The sequence below is a fragment of the Nuphar pumila genome, chromosome 8, assembly GCF_984573655.1.
Source record: "Nuphar pumila chromosome 8, dmNupPumi1.hap1.1, whole genome shotgun sequence".
NCBI lineage: Eukaryota > Viridiplantae > Streptophyta > Magnoliopsida > Nymphaeales > Nymphaeaceae > Nuphar > Nuphar pumila.
The window spans coordinates 17,866,379-17,882,075 of record NC_143256.1 but is presented as its reverse complement, the minus strand read 5'-3'; the positions used below and the strand labels follow the sequence as shown (position 1 = coordinate 17,882,075).

At 39.1% G+C, this 15,697-nt stretch overlaps 1 protein-coding gene across 1 annotated transcript in view; it reads right to left on the bottom strand.

Annotated features, from left to right (window-relative positions):
* LOC149829699 (actin-interacting protein 1-2-like) overlaps positions 1–15,414 on the bottom strand; it is a 47,474-nt gene extending 32,060 nt beyond the window's left edge. Inside the window, exons 1-3 of the mRNA XM_090015260.1 lie at positions 15,367–15,414; positions 6,512–6,919; positions 3,074–3,327 (exon numbers count right to left, since the gene is read on the bottom strand). Coding sequence (XP_089871386.1) covers positions 3,074–3,327; positions 6,512–6,919; positions 15,367–15,414 — 710 coding nt within the window. The remainder of the gene's footprint in view (positions 1–3,073; positions 3,328–6,511; positions 6,920–15,366) is intronic.
* Between the last annotated feature and the right edge of the window lie 283 nt (positions 15,415–15,697).

Genomic DNA, 15,697 nt, shown 5'->3' with positions numbered 1-15,697 from the left:
TTTACACTAATGAATGCTACATATTACAACAATTTACAATAATGAATGTTAAAATGATACCGCTTTGTACTAACGAAGACAAAATCATTCAACGATCATTACTTAAGAATGCTAAAGATTATAACGATTTACACTAATAAAAGTTAAATGCTAAAGCGATAACGATTTATACTAAGGAATACAAAATCCTGCAACGATCATTACTTAATAATGTTAAACATTAGAACGATTTATACTAATGAATGCTAAATGCTAATACGATAATGATTTGTACTAACGAAGACAAAATCCTACAGCGATGATTACTTAAAAATGCTAAACATTTCAAAGATTTACACTAATAAAAGTTAAATGCTAAAGCAACAACGATTTGTACTAAGGAATACAAAATCTTATAAGCAATCATTACTTTAGAATGTTAAACATTAGAACGATTTATACTAATGAATGCTAAATGCTAATGCGATAATGATTTGTACTAACGAAGACAAATTCTTGCAGCGATGATTACTTAAGAATGCTAAACATTTCAACAATTTATACTAATGAATGATAAATGCTGAAACGATTATAAACGATTTTAAACCATTTACCTCATTTAATTGCAGACCATCTAAAATGAACTTAACATTATCCTCCTTGACATGTATTGTAGCCTATCGGTCGATCTTGGAAAAACCATAAATCGCAGGGCCATACTGAGGACAAAAGGCGACAATATGCTCTCATGCTCAGGCCTACAAAAATAATATATTAGTAAGACTATAACCTTCAACGACATTAGTCTATAACTACCAAATATGTAATAAATAATTACCTTAACAAATGGCTAAAACCCTTCGACGGTTTTTGTACCCTTACTCACACGGTAAAGTTGACTGCATAAGAATGCAAGAATAGTAGCACCCCATGCATAGTTGTCTACTTCATCGAAGTCTTTCAAGAACTGCAGCCACAGGTAACTTAACCTCGAACCAGACAAATCCGAAAATAGAGTAAGTCCAAAAAAATAAAGAAGGAAGCTGCGCAACTCTTGGTCAGCTCTTTCAGATGCACATGTAGCAGACCGGCCTTCCCATTTATTACGAAAAGAAGAAACTTTCATTAATGTGAAATTGCTTTCACCAAAAATACATTGACCCCAATCCTCCATCGACATTCCTAGAAGGGTCGTGCACTTGTCCCTTGCATTATAGTTTGAATCTCATGCTAGGACAACAATTCTATGGCACTTAAGACCCGTAATTTGTGGCACATCTTCTAGGGTCAAGGTGATCTCAAAAGAATCAAACTGAAATGTGTTCATCTTATGATTTCACTTATTGACCGGGTGGGTCATAGTGTTCCAACACGAGAAAGCCACTGAAGTGCATATTTCATAATTGATCATTCTGATATTCACTCAGATGTCCATATTACGACAGAACTGCAGGCCACTGACACCGCCCTTTGAGCTTTTCACCTGGCGCTCTACTTATCTTCTGACCTCTGTGTAGCACAAAATAACATATTATTTGTATCAAATCAAAATTACTCTCATTTGTACTTTTACATGTCGCTATACACAGTAATTCCTATATATAATAATCGTTGCACACTCGCTATCACTGTAATCATATACACAATAATCAATATCAAAGTAATCGCTATACGTACTAATCGCTATACATAGGTCACAATAATCACTATACATAGTAATCACTATCACAGTAATCACTGTACATAATAATACCTATCAAAATAAATCATTACGTAATCGCTATATGTTACATATAAACAGATTCAGATATCCTTCAAATTTGGATATTTATCAGATTTGATTGCAAAATCAGAATCGAATTATACTCGAATAGTTTTAGCTTATCAAATGCAACTGAACAATCAAATTTGGTCGGATATAGGATCAAAAATATGATTCACTGAGTGGCAGTTGTGCCAGAGAATGATGTTAAGGCACTTTATGCATTTGAGAAAGGAGGTGAGACGGCCTTTGTATTTGCATTGAAAACTGGATTTAGCAACTACCACCTCATAAAATGGTAGATGCCAAATCCAGAAATGGACTGCTGCCACTTTGTCAAATGCATAAACTCCCTCCAACTACCAGTTCCCATATGGAGACTTATTTCACATTCTTAAGATCGAAATATCATCAAGAGGGCATTTATTGCATCCCCACCCAAGGGAAGCCACTTCTTGAAGGGACGCATGAGAAAAAGTCCTTTCCCATGGGGGGAAGGTGTGAACCAGTGTTGTCGATATTGGCCTGAATGTCGATGCACCAGAAAATACTGACCTGAATTGGCTATTTTTTAATAAAATGTAAAAAATAGATTAAAATTAATTTTTTATATTATTTTAATGGCTTTAACATGTGTCACGTTCTGATTGACACAATATTTTTTAATTATTTTTTGGCCAATTCAGAATAATTCACTTGAGAATGGATATTGGAGGATTCACCTGAATCATTGGGCCAAACGATACAAGTCCGATTCCGATACAGACAACAGTGGTGTGAACCCATTTTGACAGGAAAGATGCTTGTTTGCCTTTATTATGTAAACACCACCACATGTTTTCCATGGAGATGTTTGTTTCACCTCCCTTAGTAAAAGTTCTCTTTCCTACGAAAGAGTGTCTCTTTAATCCCCTCCCGAAAAGAAAGCAATATCCATGCTTGAACAAAGAAGAGAGTGCGAATAGGCCAAGGGATTAAGCATTCTATTATTTCATCACAATTCCAGCAATGAACATTGCATACACAAATATGATCATGGAAAATATTTAGGTGTATGCATGGCTGATCAGACCGACAAAAGGAGAAGGAAAAAAAAAAACACCCAATATAACCCAAAAAAGGCGAAAAACTCACATCAGCAAAATCATATCAAAACACGAGCCATTCTGCTATGTTCTTCTAGTCTTCAATCAAAGACAAACTGGAAAGGGTTTTCCTACAAACAAAACAGAGAATTCTTTTGACGAAGACTGCACAGAGCAAGAAATGTAAGGCCACACAACTTGCTTCCAAAACCAAATCAACCATCAATTGCAGTTACGATCCCGTTACTGCTGCACTAATCTCCACACACGAATGCATGCATCTTCACCAGAGCTTACAATAGTGCAATCATCATTGAAAACTAATCCATAAACACCTCCCAAGTGAGCACCCTTTATGGTTATACGACTTGAAGCTGGCTTATCAACTTCATATATAATTATGCTTGTGTCTAGAGATCCCGTAGCAACCATTGTGCTATCAGAAGACCAAGCCACACAATTTATACGAGCAGTATGGTACAACATGTTCTTAAGCTTAACCTGCAGAAGATAGTCAACTGGTTAGTGAGACAAATGTTCAGGAAGTTAAAAATCAAACCTTGGTAATTAACATTACATTTCTAAAAAGGATTAATGCGGAAGGGAAAGGAAGAAAGAGAGATGGACTATGCAAATGGGAACCAAAAAGTTAGAAGTATGAACAACTTAAATATAGTGACAAAATCTATCAAAAATAAAGAAAAAAAAAACATGGATGAAGCATGACAGCCTTCCACTACTTTAATGTGTGTAAAAAGAATTTAGGAAACAAAAAGAAAATTAAAAAACCATATAGGATTTACATTGTGCCTGATAAATTGAACCATGGCATTTTGCTATGTCACATGGGTGCGGGTGCGGGTGCGACACGGGTGCGGCGCAATTTCAAAAATTTTGGACACGGGGACTCGGCTATATATATATATAATTCTAGTAAACAATTAAAATTAAGTAGCCAAAACTATGACCTTAATTTTTTCGAAAGTTTCAATTTGGCATTCCCATTTCTTTATGGTAGTTCTTAAGCTAGCTTTTCTAATACTTGTGAAACTAGTATTTTTTTAAACTGGAAAAGCATTTATTTAGCTATCTCAAATGGTTGGGTTACCTTTTATCGTGTTTTATACATATTTTTACATAAGTTGTGACTTGTGAAACAGTCACACAGACTGTGCACACAGTCTGTGCAATGCAGACTGTGACTGTGTAGACTGTGCACAGTCACACAGACTGTGTGCAATGACTGTGCAGTTGCAGTTGCACAGTCTGTGACTGTGCAACTGCATGCATTGCACAGTCTGGTTATATATTAAAAAAAAAGATATATAAATTTTTTTTTTTTTTGTTTTTTGTCTTAAAAATGGATATTTTTGGACTCGGTCAAAGTTGACCGAGTCCAAAATGTGGACGGACGCGGCCTGGACTCGTTGATCGAGTCCGACTCGGCATTGACCGAGTCCGGGCCGAGTCCAAAGCCGCACCCGTGTCCGCACCCGTGTCGGGGCGTGTCGACTCGGGTGCGGCACCTCCCTAGCCGAGTCCGTGTGACATAGGCATTTTGTAGTCTAGGAAAACAAGGGTAATTATAATACCGCACACAAGGCCATAAATGCTTAAGAATTTTCAAGGTTTTTGGATCTAGAATGCCATTGACATACAATAGAATGAATGTCTACTACATTTTTCATAACAGGGATATTGCGCCGAATCAATTCATTCTAGGTCTTGATTGCTTTGTCACCTTCTCATGAAAATTCAGAACATGCAATTAATAGCAAAGTACACCATTATTATCAAAACTGGTATTTGTCTTATGCACCACAATTTGCTTTGTAATCCCATTGTTGCTTAAAGCTAAACTTATGGTCCCCAATAGTAATATTCCTGCTTATTGCTGATCTCCAATCTTTACTGGGCTCCTCCTTTTCCCAGTTCCTTCAACTTGCTTCATGTCAAATTTTTTGTGTTCTGTAATTTCAGACAGCTTGTAACATGCCCATTCTATCCCTGACAGTGCTCATCTTTCTGTTTAATTAACTCTTAAGGACAAGATGTAAGGATACGTGGCATTTCTTCAATATGTGTTTTTATTTTTGCTTTACGTAACATGCATTAGTATTGTATCATTGTCATCAATGGCTCGGGTAATTGATTTGTAGTACCAGTTGGAGTCACACTATCTCAACCGGGCCATATTCAGGCAAACCTAGCTTGACTAATAAAAAAAAATTAACTCAATCCTAGTGAGGATTAATCTATTATGAGAGATCATCCCATGTGATTAATGAGTTGGGACATCAACCTGTTGTAGTTGGAATATTCATTTTCTCTTTTTTATTTCATTGAGTCAAATTGAAATGACAAAAATTGACACAGAATTAGAGCAGCCATGACGAAGTGATCTATTAATCTCATCTTCATGCTTTTTCCTCTAATCTTCTAACCTCTTTCTTCTCTATGGATTTAATATTTTTCAGAAGATTTCTTTGTTTTGAATGTTAAATTTTAAAACACTTACTGGAATCATAGGCATATCTGACTGTTAGCTTTGAACAAATCTGGAATCTAACTTGTTTTTTGGTCCCATAGGCTTGGGTGAAGGGGATAAATGGATTGGTACGTGGAAATGGTAGCTCTATCTCAGCTGGTGGTGTGGTTGGCTGGAACCAAATAATCAAATCTTCAAGGGAGTACGACCTTGCAAAGGGGGGTGATTGAATTGGTAATTAAGTTTATGGTTCAAATCAAGCTTGCAAAGGGGTCAAGCTGAGGTCCAGACTGACTTATGGTCCAGGGATGTAACTCTTGCTGAAAGATATCCACCGTTTTTTCACATAAACAGAGATAACAGCATACTTGTAAGTGAATGTTGGAAAGGAAGAGCTAGTTAGTTCACTGAATTCAGAAGGAATTTCAAGGAGCAAGAGGTAGAAGATTGGTTTTGGTTATGGCTATTGGATTTTTAGGCCCATGGAAAATTTCCGACAGCGAGAATTCCTTATATGGAAATGTGACGGATGTGTTATGTTCTCTATAGCTTCATTTAGCCATGCTTTTGGCTGTAAAGATGTAGACCACTTTCCAAATGACACCGTCCAGGGTTTCCATCCCTCTCCTACAGCCAAGATATTTGTGTGGCTCTTAGCACTTGATAAGGTTAATAACCAGTGCAAATTGAAAGACAAAAGTTTCCAGCTTGCAAGTACTTGCTACTTCTGTTTCGATGAGAACGAAACAATTGAGCATTTGTTTTGGTTTTATCCAGCATTTCAGTGGTTGTTCAAACAAGCTTTGGATTGTGCCAATAAAATGGCCAGATGGGGATTTAGCTTGGATTGGTCGGAATAGGACTGGTGGTTAAGAATCTTAATTTGATCTATTCTGTAAGCTTGTTGAAAGATTTCTTATCCCCTGGCTTAAATTATTTCTCTTAGACAAAAAAAAAGGATTTACATGGTTTGCAAAGTGTTATAATGTGCATCTCCCTCGCATACTGTTTGTAGACTCTGTACATACACCAATTCTTGTTTTCTTTTTGTTATGTGTGTGTGCTTGTGTTCAAGGATTGATACACACACACACACACACACACACACACACACACACACACACATATATATATATATATATATATATATATATATATATATATATATATATATATAGAGAGAGAGAGAGATGGTACCTCTCGAGTGACATGGTCCCATACAACAGCTTCTCGATTGAGATCACCAGAAATAAACATAGAGGCATCTGGGGAGAAACAAATGGCGTCAATAGCACCACGATGCTTCTCAAGGACTGACTCTTCAGTGAGAGTGTCCCCATTGACAGAATAGACGTGGAGTTTCCCATCTTGGCCACCAACAATGGCCTCACTTCCATCAGGTGAAATTGCAGATGCCGTCACAGCAAACCCAAGATTCAGAGTTGACAACACTTTGGATCCACGAAGCATGATTACTTCGGAATCAGTTGAAAGCAATGCCAGCTCGGGCTTATCAAGTGCAATATTTAAGTCCTTTGGTTGTGCACCAATATCAATTTGTTCTTCATCACCACACTGATTAGCATGCAGCGGAATTCTCCTTACCTGTAAAATTTTGGGAAAAGGATCATCTCTTGTAGCAAAAGCAAGTTGAACATATTGTACATAGCTACAGTTGTTGTACAGTCAGCAAAATATAAGCCCCACAGCAGGATATCATCAATTGGAATTTGGCAGGTAGATTAAGAAATTGTTCCTTATTAAAGGAATATGCTATTCATCAGACTTGGTGAGCAATACTACCGTGTATTGAACTTTTATAATTGGCTGGAAAGCTTTCCAGACAAGAATATATGGACTATCTCTGATATTTACTATCCAAACATCAAAGAAGAGGACCAAATATTTGGAGAACACCTGATAAAATCATCAAATTGGACTAGGACAATATAACTTAAAAACGAGGAGAAAATCTCCAACCGAATAGCCTTTGGAAATCTTTCACATATTATTGCCATTAGACATACTAGCGAGCACAGACATGCTCCCAGTCTATGTCACAGGGACTCACCAAAGAGGCCTCTGCACCCACGTCGACGCGACGCGGGTGTGGCACCCAATTCGGTCAACCCGCACCCAAGGTTATCATTGTCCAAAATGGACTTGGTTAACTTTGTCCATTAAAAAAAGGGACAGGGCTCGATAATGGGTAACGGTACCTCGAGCACCCCCCTCCCCCCCCCCCCAATTAAAAAAAAAAGGGGTACCTCGAGAAGGGGTAAAGAGGGATGGGGCTTGAGAATGGGGTACCACGAGAAAGGGTAAAGGGGTGGTGTTAAATATATATATATATATATATATATATATATATATATATATATATATATACCCTCCCGCACCCCCACACCCAAGTTCTTTTAAAGTGCAACATCGCCGCCCCCGCATCTGCACCCGTACCTATGTGACATAGCTCCCAGTTTATCCAATACATATATGCACATGTATGAATACAAATTGTAGTTAGTTGCCTGTTTATAGAGAGCGTGAGAGAGGTTGACTATACCATGCACGTGCGAAAATCAAATTCCACTTGTACAACTTACATAATGAATAACAAATAGTGTCAACTGTCACATACAAATCAATTCCTTATGCTGTGAACATTGGATCAAGAGAATTTCTGCTCATGACATTTTATATGTCAAAATTACAACTGGCACGGTAACAATGTCAGAACAAAACAATATCCATAGTGCTATGATTAGGCCAATGAAGCACTGCTCGTCATATTATATCATTACATGGCAAGGTGTACCTTTCAAAAGGTATATGTGTAATTAGGTTAACCTAAAGTTAGACATAACATACAAGAGAGTTGACTGCGACATCACCCACCATATGAGGCACTTTACAGCCCTGTGGTACCTCCTGTTATCTCTTCTCTATTCTTCGTCTTCACCACATGAACATAAAGTTGAATTACTTGCTTAAAAGATGTAGTACTGCTCATTTCAAGCATGGGCGTGAACAAATCTCAATTCATTTTTTATTTCTTCTCAAGGAGTATTGAAAATGATATTACTTGCATATTTTGGTCAAACTATTTCAATGGAATATTATATAGAATTTCAAAGGCTATTTAAGTTTCTAATTCAAGAATTTGACATCAAGAAATTGGTCTCATTTACGTACCTCTTAGAGATTGAAGTTACAAGAACAACAAAGAGTATATTTATCTTTTAGAGAGAATATGTTGGAAGATACTGTTATTAGTCAGTTTGGAGCCTTGTGAATTAACTAACATATGTGTTATCCGATTAGCCTGATTAATCAATTCATGCACAATGAAATGATACTAAGATGGGCCATGAATATTCAAAAAATTGAAGGCTACTCATCAAAAAGGAATCTTCTATGCCAATTCCTTTGAAGTACAAAATAGATGACCTGCATGTATGTGCATAAAAGAACCGCCTCTGGTTTTATTTTCTTTGAGAGTGAATTCCGTACCATTGAATAGAAAAGAGACAAATGATCATAAGCTTAAATGTTGAAGCCACATTATAAAGCCATGTCTTTTGGGCCATTTGAAAAGAATTCATGTAAAAGCAATATTACAAAAGGCAGAGATTCAGGTGAAACTTCTAGGAAGCTTTATGGTGATAAATAATATCTATGAAAAGAAGCAACCATATATTGGTGACCTGCCACTTTAATAAGAAAGAGTTGCATTCAAGATGTTTAGCACTTCAAAATTTCTGAACAGAATTGCAAATTCTCCAAGAGAGTTCAAGGCTTGACTTCATAAATCAATTCGATAGATATCTTTGCAACACCTCAAGATGGAGCATTGTTGCCTATCTCAATTAGGGGTGGCAATCGGGTCGGGTTGGCAGGTCGACCCGGCGGGTTGGCTGGTCAGCATACCTCAACCCGACCCGTTTATTAAACGGGTCGGCTGTGGCAAACACGAACCCGACCCGTTTATTAAACGGGTAACCCGACACGACCCGCCAACCCGTTTATAAACGGGTTGGGTCGGGTAAACGGATTGGCAGGTTAGCAGGTTGACCCGCCCGCCTAACCCGTTTATTAAACGGGTCAGCTGGGTTGGCATACCCCTAACACGAACCCGACCCGTTTAATAAACGGGTTAGGCATGAAAAGATACTGTCATTTAGTATAAAGTTTGGATCTCAGGATCCAGACCCAATTCCTTTCATTTTAAACACATGCTCATTAATGTTTCATTAATGACATGCTATAATTTTATCATAACATGTAATGGGTATTTTCGTACCCTAGCTATTGTATCTGTGTGTATTTAATCAGAGAAGCAAAAATGAATACCCTGATTAGGGATTTTTGCTGCAGCCTCGTTCTCTCTCCCCATGCTGTGTTGTTGCTTGTAGATGAAGAAAGGAACCCATGATTTCTATCATGGTATCAGAGCAGCAGGTTCAATATTGAAGATCGGTTCCTTCTATGACTGATTTGTCTCCTTCTAAGGTACCTGTTTTCTCATTTTTCCTATCGATTTCTCTTGTATTTAAATCTGCAGTCTGGACTGAAATCTCTTCTTCGTACTCTCCTCTTTCTTTTTGCTCTTTTGAAATACATCATTAATCTGCTTATTGTCTTCTTCAAGTACCTCCTTTTGATTCCCCTTTTTTATTTAAGCCAACGTGTTTCTCTTATTTCCAAAATCCAAAACTGAAATTTGGTCACGTTGGCATATTTCCTCCTTCTTTCATTCCCTGTTGTTCTTCTGTCATATCTACTACTTCTTTCACATTGCTGCACGTGATCTTACCCATCCATAAGCAAAATAATCAAGCAAGATCAATTTTTTTGATCTATGTGTGATTACAAGAGTTGAAAAGGATCACTCCAAACTCATTTGCATATTGACGTCAGATCAGATTGTGATCTGCACGCCCAGATCTATCTTGATTGAAATAATTTCATCTTCGAATTCATTTTCATCTCTGTTTTGCCTGTTTTCTGTTCCTGTTCCTCTAGAATTCATACCACAAGAAGAAAAGAATGGTGAGAAAGATCTTTCTATTACCTATGTTAGAAATCCTGAGTATGTATCCTGGATGAAGTGAGATCAGGCGTTGGTTGCCTATATCACTTCTACATTGTCACAAGAAGTGCTTGTGGCAATTCCAGATGACTGCTCTGTTAAAATGTAAAATTGTGCAAATGTTTCATATTTACTGACAAAAATGATAAACTTTCTCCTCGTGTGATTCCCTGTGCCTTTTTAGGATATGCTGAAAACCAGAAAGGTTATAGATGTTTTGACTTCAAAAATAATAAACTATATGTGTCTAGAAATGTTTCCTTTCTTGAAAAGGAGAGCTTCTTTGATTTTAGAAAATTAAAAGACGTCACTGAGTACTCCTTTTTGCTAGATCTAATATCAACATCTGATGAATATGACCTTGATTGTAACTTTGATGATGATCAAAGAATTATTGATCTTAATGTTGAAAATGAAGAAGTTCATAGAGATACTAGTATTCAACATTCCAGGCGACAAAAGTCTAATCCTCCATGTGCACTTGAAAAATATTCTAACATTCCAACTAGACAATCATCCCGAATCTCGAGGCCTCCAGGAAAGTTTATATCAGTGGCGGAGCCAGGGGTGGGCATGGGTGGGCGGCCGCCCACCCTAAAATTTGAAATCGAGTCGACTCATGACTCGGAAAACCGAGTCGAATCGGGACTCGTGAAACCGAGTCGACCGAGACCCGGGCTCTCGATGAGTCTAGAGCCTGCCAAAAGAGGCGAGGGGTAAAACCCTAGCCAGTTTTCTAAAGCTCTGCCCCTCCGTTCCAGCGTTCCCCTTCAGTCACAGGCAAGACGGCAACCCCATTCGCCGGCAACCCTTGTGCTCTGCAGTGCCGCCGGCCTCCCTTCGGTGAACCCGCGGTGGCGGTGCCCCCCTCCGAGCTTCTCCCTCTCGGCTGCAATCTCCGGCGACGCGAGGCACCGGTGTCGCAGTCAGTCGGACCTTTGCCAATCTCTGGCAACCATCGCTAGCAGTTTGAAGAAGACCCTCTTATCTCCTAAATTTGAGGGTGGGTTTTGTTCATGTTCAGTGGCTCTAGTGATACAGTATCCAGTTATCCATTCTACAGGAGCAATACAGGCCAATCCTTCAATTTGGTTCTTGATCCTTTCTTTTTGGGGCACAACTGAACGTGGGTCTAGTTTCTTTCCTCCTTTTTGGGCGCAACCTCATTGGAAGAGTCAATCTTGCTATCCTTTCTTGGTCATCGTGCGTGCATAGGACTCTCCTTTTGTGCCTGCTGCTAAAACAAGGTATGGATGTCTATCAATGTAACGAAGGCAACGGATAACGTATCTTTATCTACCAGATAGTTGGTGAGTGAATTGCTTGTTCTCGATTGTCTAGGATTCTTGTAGTGAGTAACTGTGGCCATTGACAGATTTTAATAATTGGGCGTCTGTATTTTTTGTCTAACAGGCATTTTTATACTCTTTTTGCTTGAATTCTGCATATGGTGCATGTTGGTCATCATCGGTGTCATAAAAAATGTATTCATTTTTTAGCTTAAAGCTTTTTCGGGGTTCTACGGCCAATCTTGGTGGTCAGAGGCGGAGCTGGGGGGGGCGGGGGCAGGAATGGGCTGTAGCCCAGTCCTGCCTCTCGAAACAGTTAATTTTTTTTTTTTTTAAAAGCCCAGTCCTAGCCCAGCTCAGCCCTGACTGCAGCAAATAGTTTGATTTGTCCATATAAAATAGATTTTTATTAATAATTGTAGCCATTTTTTATTTTATCTCAATTTTTTTTTTCGGGGGCGCTGCCCCCGAGCCCCCGACTATCACGCCATTTTTTTTTTTGCTACACCCCTGTTTGCCCATCCCCCACGTCAATCCTAGCTACGCCACTGGTTTGTATCATACGAGTCTTTCTCACCCACATATAGGGCAGTTATTGCATTAATTCACTCATATGAAGAACCATCCACATATTTTCAAGCAAAAACTGATATCAAATGGATAGAAGCCATGAAAACTGAATTAGATGCACTTGAAAAGGCTTCTACATGGAATATTCAAGATCTTCCTTCAGGGAAGAAAACTATAGGATGTCGATGGGTTTATAAAATTAAAACCAAGAGTGATGGTACTCTTGAAAGATATAAAGCCCGTTTAGTAGCCAAAGGTTATGCCCAAGAATATGGGATTGATTATGAAGAAACCTTTGCTCCGATGGCTCGTATGACTACTGTCCGAACCTTAATTGCCTTAGCTTCTATCAAAAAATGGTCTATTTTTCAAATGGATGTCAAAAATGTTTTTTTAAATGGAAAGCTAGTTGAAGAAGTATACATGGAACCCCCTTCTGGTCTAAGTATTCCTAAGGGTAAAGTCCTTCGCTTAGAAAAAACTCTTTACGGACTTAAACAAGCACCAAAAGCTTGGTATGATAGGTTTAGTCGTGTTATGATTGATATTGGTTTTCAATTCTGTTTAACTGACACTGCTTTGTTTATTAAGAATTCTGATGCAGGGATCATTGTGCTTCTTCTCTATGTGGATGATATGATCATCACCGGAAGCGATAAACAGGGAGTTGAAACAATCAAAACACTTCTTAAATCTCATTTTGAAATGACTGATTTGGGCTTGTTGAGATACTTTTTAGGCATTGAAGTTGCTTATTCTCCTAGAGGATATTTATTATCTCAGACTAAATTTGCTTTTGATATTGTTTTCAGGTCTGGTATTACTGATGATAAGAAAGTTGACACTCCAGAAGTTGTTAATGTTAAAATGAAGATTGATGAGGGAGAACTTCTTGCAGACCCTACTCCTTATAGACAGCTTGTCGGGGCACTTTCCTATCTATCCATTACCAGACCAGATATAGCACATGCTGTTCATACAGCAAGTCAATTTCAACATGCTCCTACTTCTGTTCATATGGGAGCAGTCATGCGTATTATCATATATATCAAGTCCTCTCTTTCACAAGGACTTTTCTTATCTTCCTCCTCTTCTCTTGATTTAATTGCATATACTGATGCTGATTGGGGAGGTGATCCCAATAACAGACACTCAACCACTGGCTTTTGTGTCTTTTTAGGGGAATCATTGATCTCGTGGAGGTGTAAAAAGCAGCAGAAGGTATCTCTCTCATCCACCGAAGCTGAATACAGAGCCATGGCAACCATGACCATGGAAGTAGTTTGGCTCCGACGACTGCTTGCTGACATGGGAGCTGAAGCAACAAAGGCTTCACAAATGTGTTGTGACAACAAAAGTGCGATCTACATTGCCAGTAACAGAACATTCCACGAACGCACCAAACACATCGAAATGGATTGTCACTACGTCAGAGAGGAATATCTACACGGGATAATTGATCTGCCATATGTCACTTCAGAATATCAGTTAGCAGACTTCTTTACAAAGCCTCCCGCTGATTGTAGAGAGTGCAATGATGGACCCAAGAAATTGACAGGAAGTCGGATATTGGGCAGTTGAAGATCCTTGCAGCAGCCGATTGGAGAAGAAGGTCAGCATTGAGTAAGACCAGAGCGCACTTACTCTCGTTCAGGCGAAGGTCTGAAATTGCAGCAAAGACTTTAATAATGAAGTACAACCTAGACATTTGATTAACATTCGCATGTCCAAATATTAAAGTATCGTCTGCATATTGAATTGTGTGACCAACAAAACCATGAATGCCCAAGGATTCCAAGAAGCCTGTTTCTTCTGCCCTTTTCATGAGAATAGGTAAACCATCTACCGCGATATTAAAAATGATAGGTGCTAGAGGACAACCCTGTCGTACACCTCTAGCCAACTTGAATTCTTCCCCTCTCATTCCATTGATGCAAACTGATGATACGGATTTTGTGACCAACTCCTTAACCCATGCTATAAATCGGCTGCCAAGCCCCATATTTGTTAGAGATTCAATCAGAAAATCCCATGCCATTCTGTCATAAGTCTTGTGAAAATCCAATTTTAGCATGAAGTGCGGTGATCCAGTCGACTGTAAAGAGTGAAGAAGCTCAGTTGCACAAATAAAGGATCCTTGCAAACTTCGATCTGGAATAAAAGCACCCTGGTTCGAACAAAACAAGTTGATCAATGACAGCGCGCAACCGATTAGCCAACACCTTAGATATAATGCGATACAGAGCACCCATCACCGAAATCGGCCTAAAGTTGGATATGTCTGATGCCCCTTGCCTCTTAGAAATCAAAGAGATGACTGCCACATGATATGGTTTAGACAGCCTCGCATTACGATAGAATTCATCGAACAAGTGGAGCAGGTCAGTTTTTACAGTTGACCAAAATGCTTTAAAGAAGTCAATGTGAAAACCATTAAGGCCTGGTGCCTTCCATCCCGATAGTTCGCTAATAGCATTCGAAATCTCCACTTCAGTGAATCTAACCTGCAAAGAAACAAATTGGTTTGCCGCCAACTGCTTAGAGCCCATATCGCCGATGACCCCCCTGACGCCTAAGTCGGCCGAATACAACCTGGAGAAATAAGAAGTAATAGCTGGCAGGCAATTATGCGGACCAAACTGGCATCCATCGATCTCGATCGAGAGTATACAGTTCTTACTGTATTTATTTGATGCGTTCATATGAAAAAATTGTGTATTATCATCGCTATTAGCCAACCATGCAACTCTAGCCCTCAACTTCCATCTAAGCTCATCTCGTGCTCTCCATTCTGCAACGAGAGTAGAGAGTACGACGATACGCTCCTGCAATTGAAGCACTTGACCCTTCGGTACACCAACAAGATCGACCTGACGTTGGGCCAAATCGGAGAGCTCAGCTTCCCACTGGCCGATGAACCTAAACTTGTTCAGGTTATTAAAACTTAGCCATTCCTTAATACGTTTCCGAAGACGAAGAAGCTTAACATGGATGCGGATGGCCACCCAAGATCCCGTAGCAGGTTGAGCCCACGATTGACCTACCAACTGCTGAAAGTCTGGCACCCGAAGCCACCATTCCTCAAAGAAGAACCTACGACATGCCTTGAAGCCTGCACCCCACGAAACAGTCATTTGTCCATGATCGGACATGGTCCGTGGCAACAGACAAGCAGTGACATCCGGAACTGCGTGAAATAGTTCTGGGGAGAGAAAAACGCGATCAAGTATCCGCAAGCAAGGGCGAGACCTCATATTTGACCACGAGAATTGCTCCCCTACAAGAGAGAGAGAGAGAGAGATCTAAAATGGTTTACAATTTAAGTACTTGATTGCCAAATTATTCGAGATCTAAAATGGTTTACAATTTAAGTATTTGATTGCCAAATTATTCTAATGGCTGGTTGACATGGTGAGTTGATTCACTTTCTGGGAA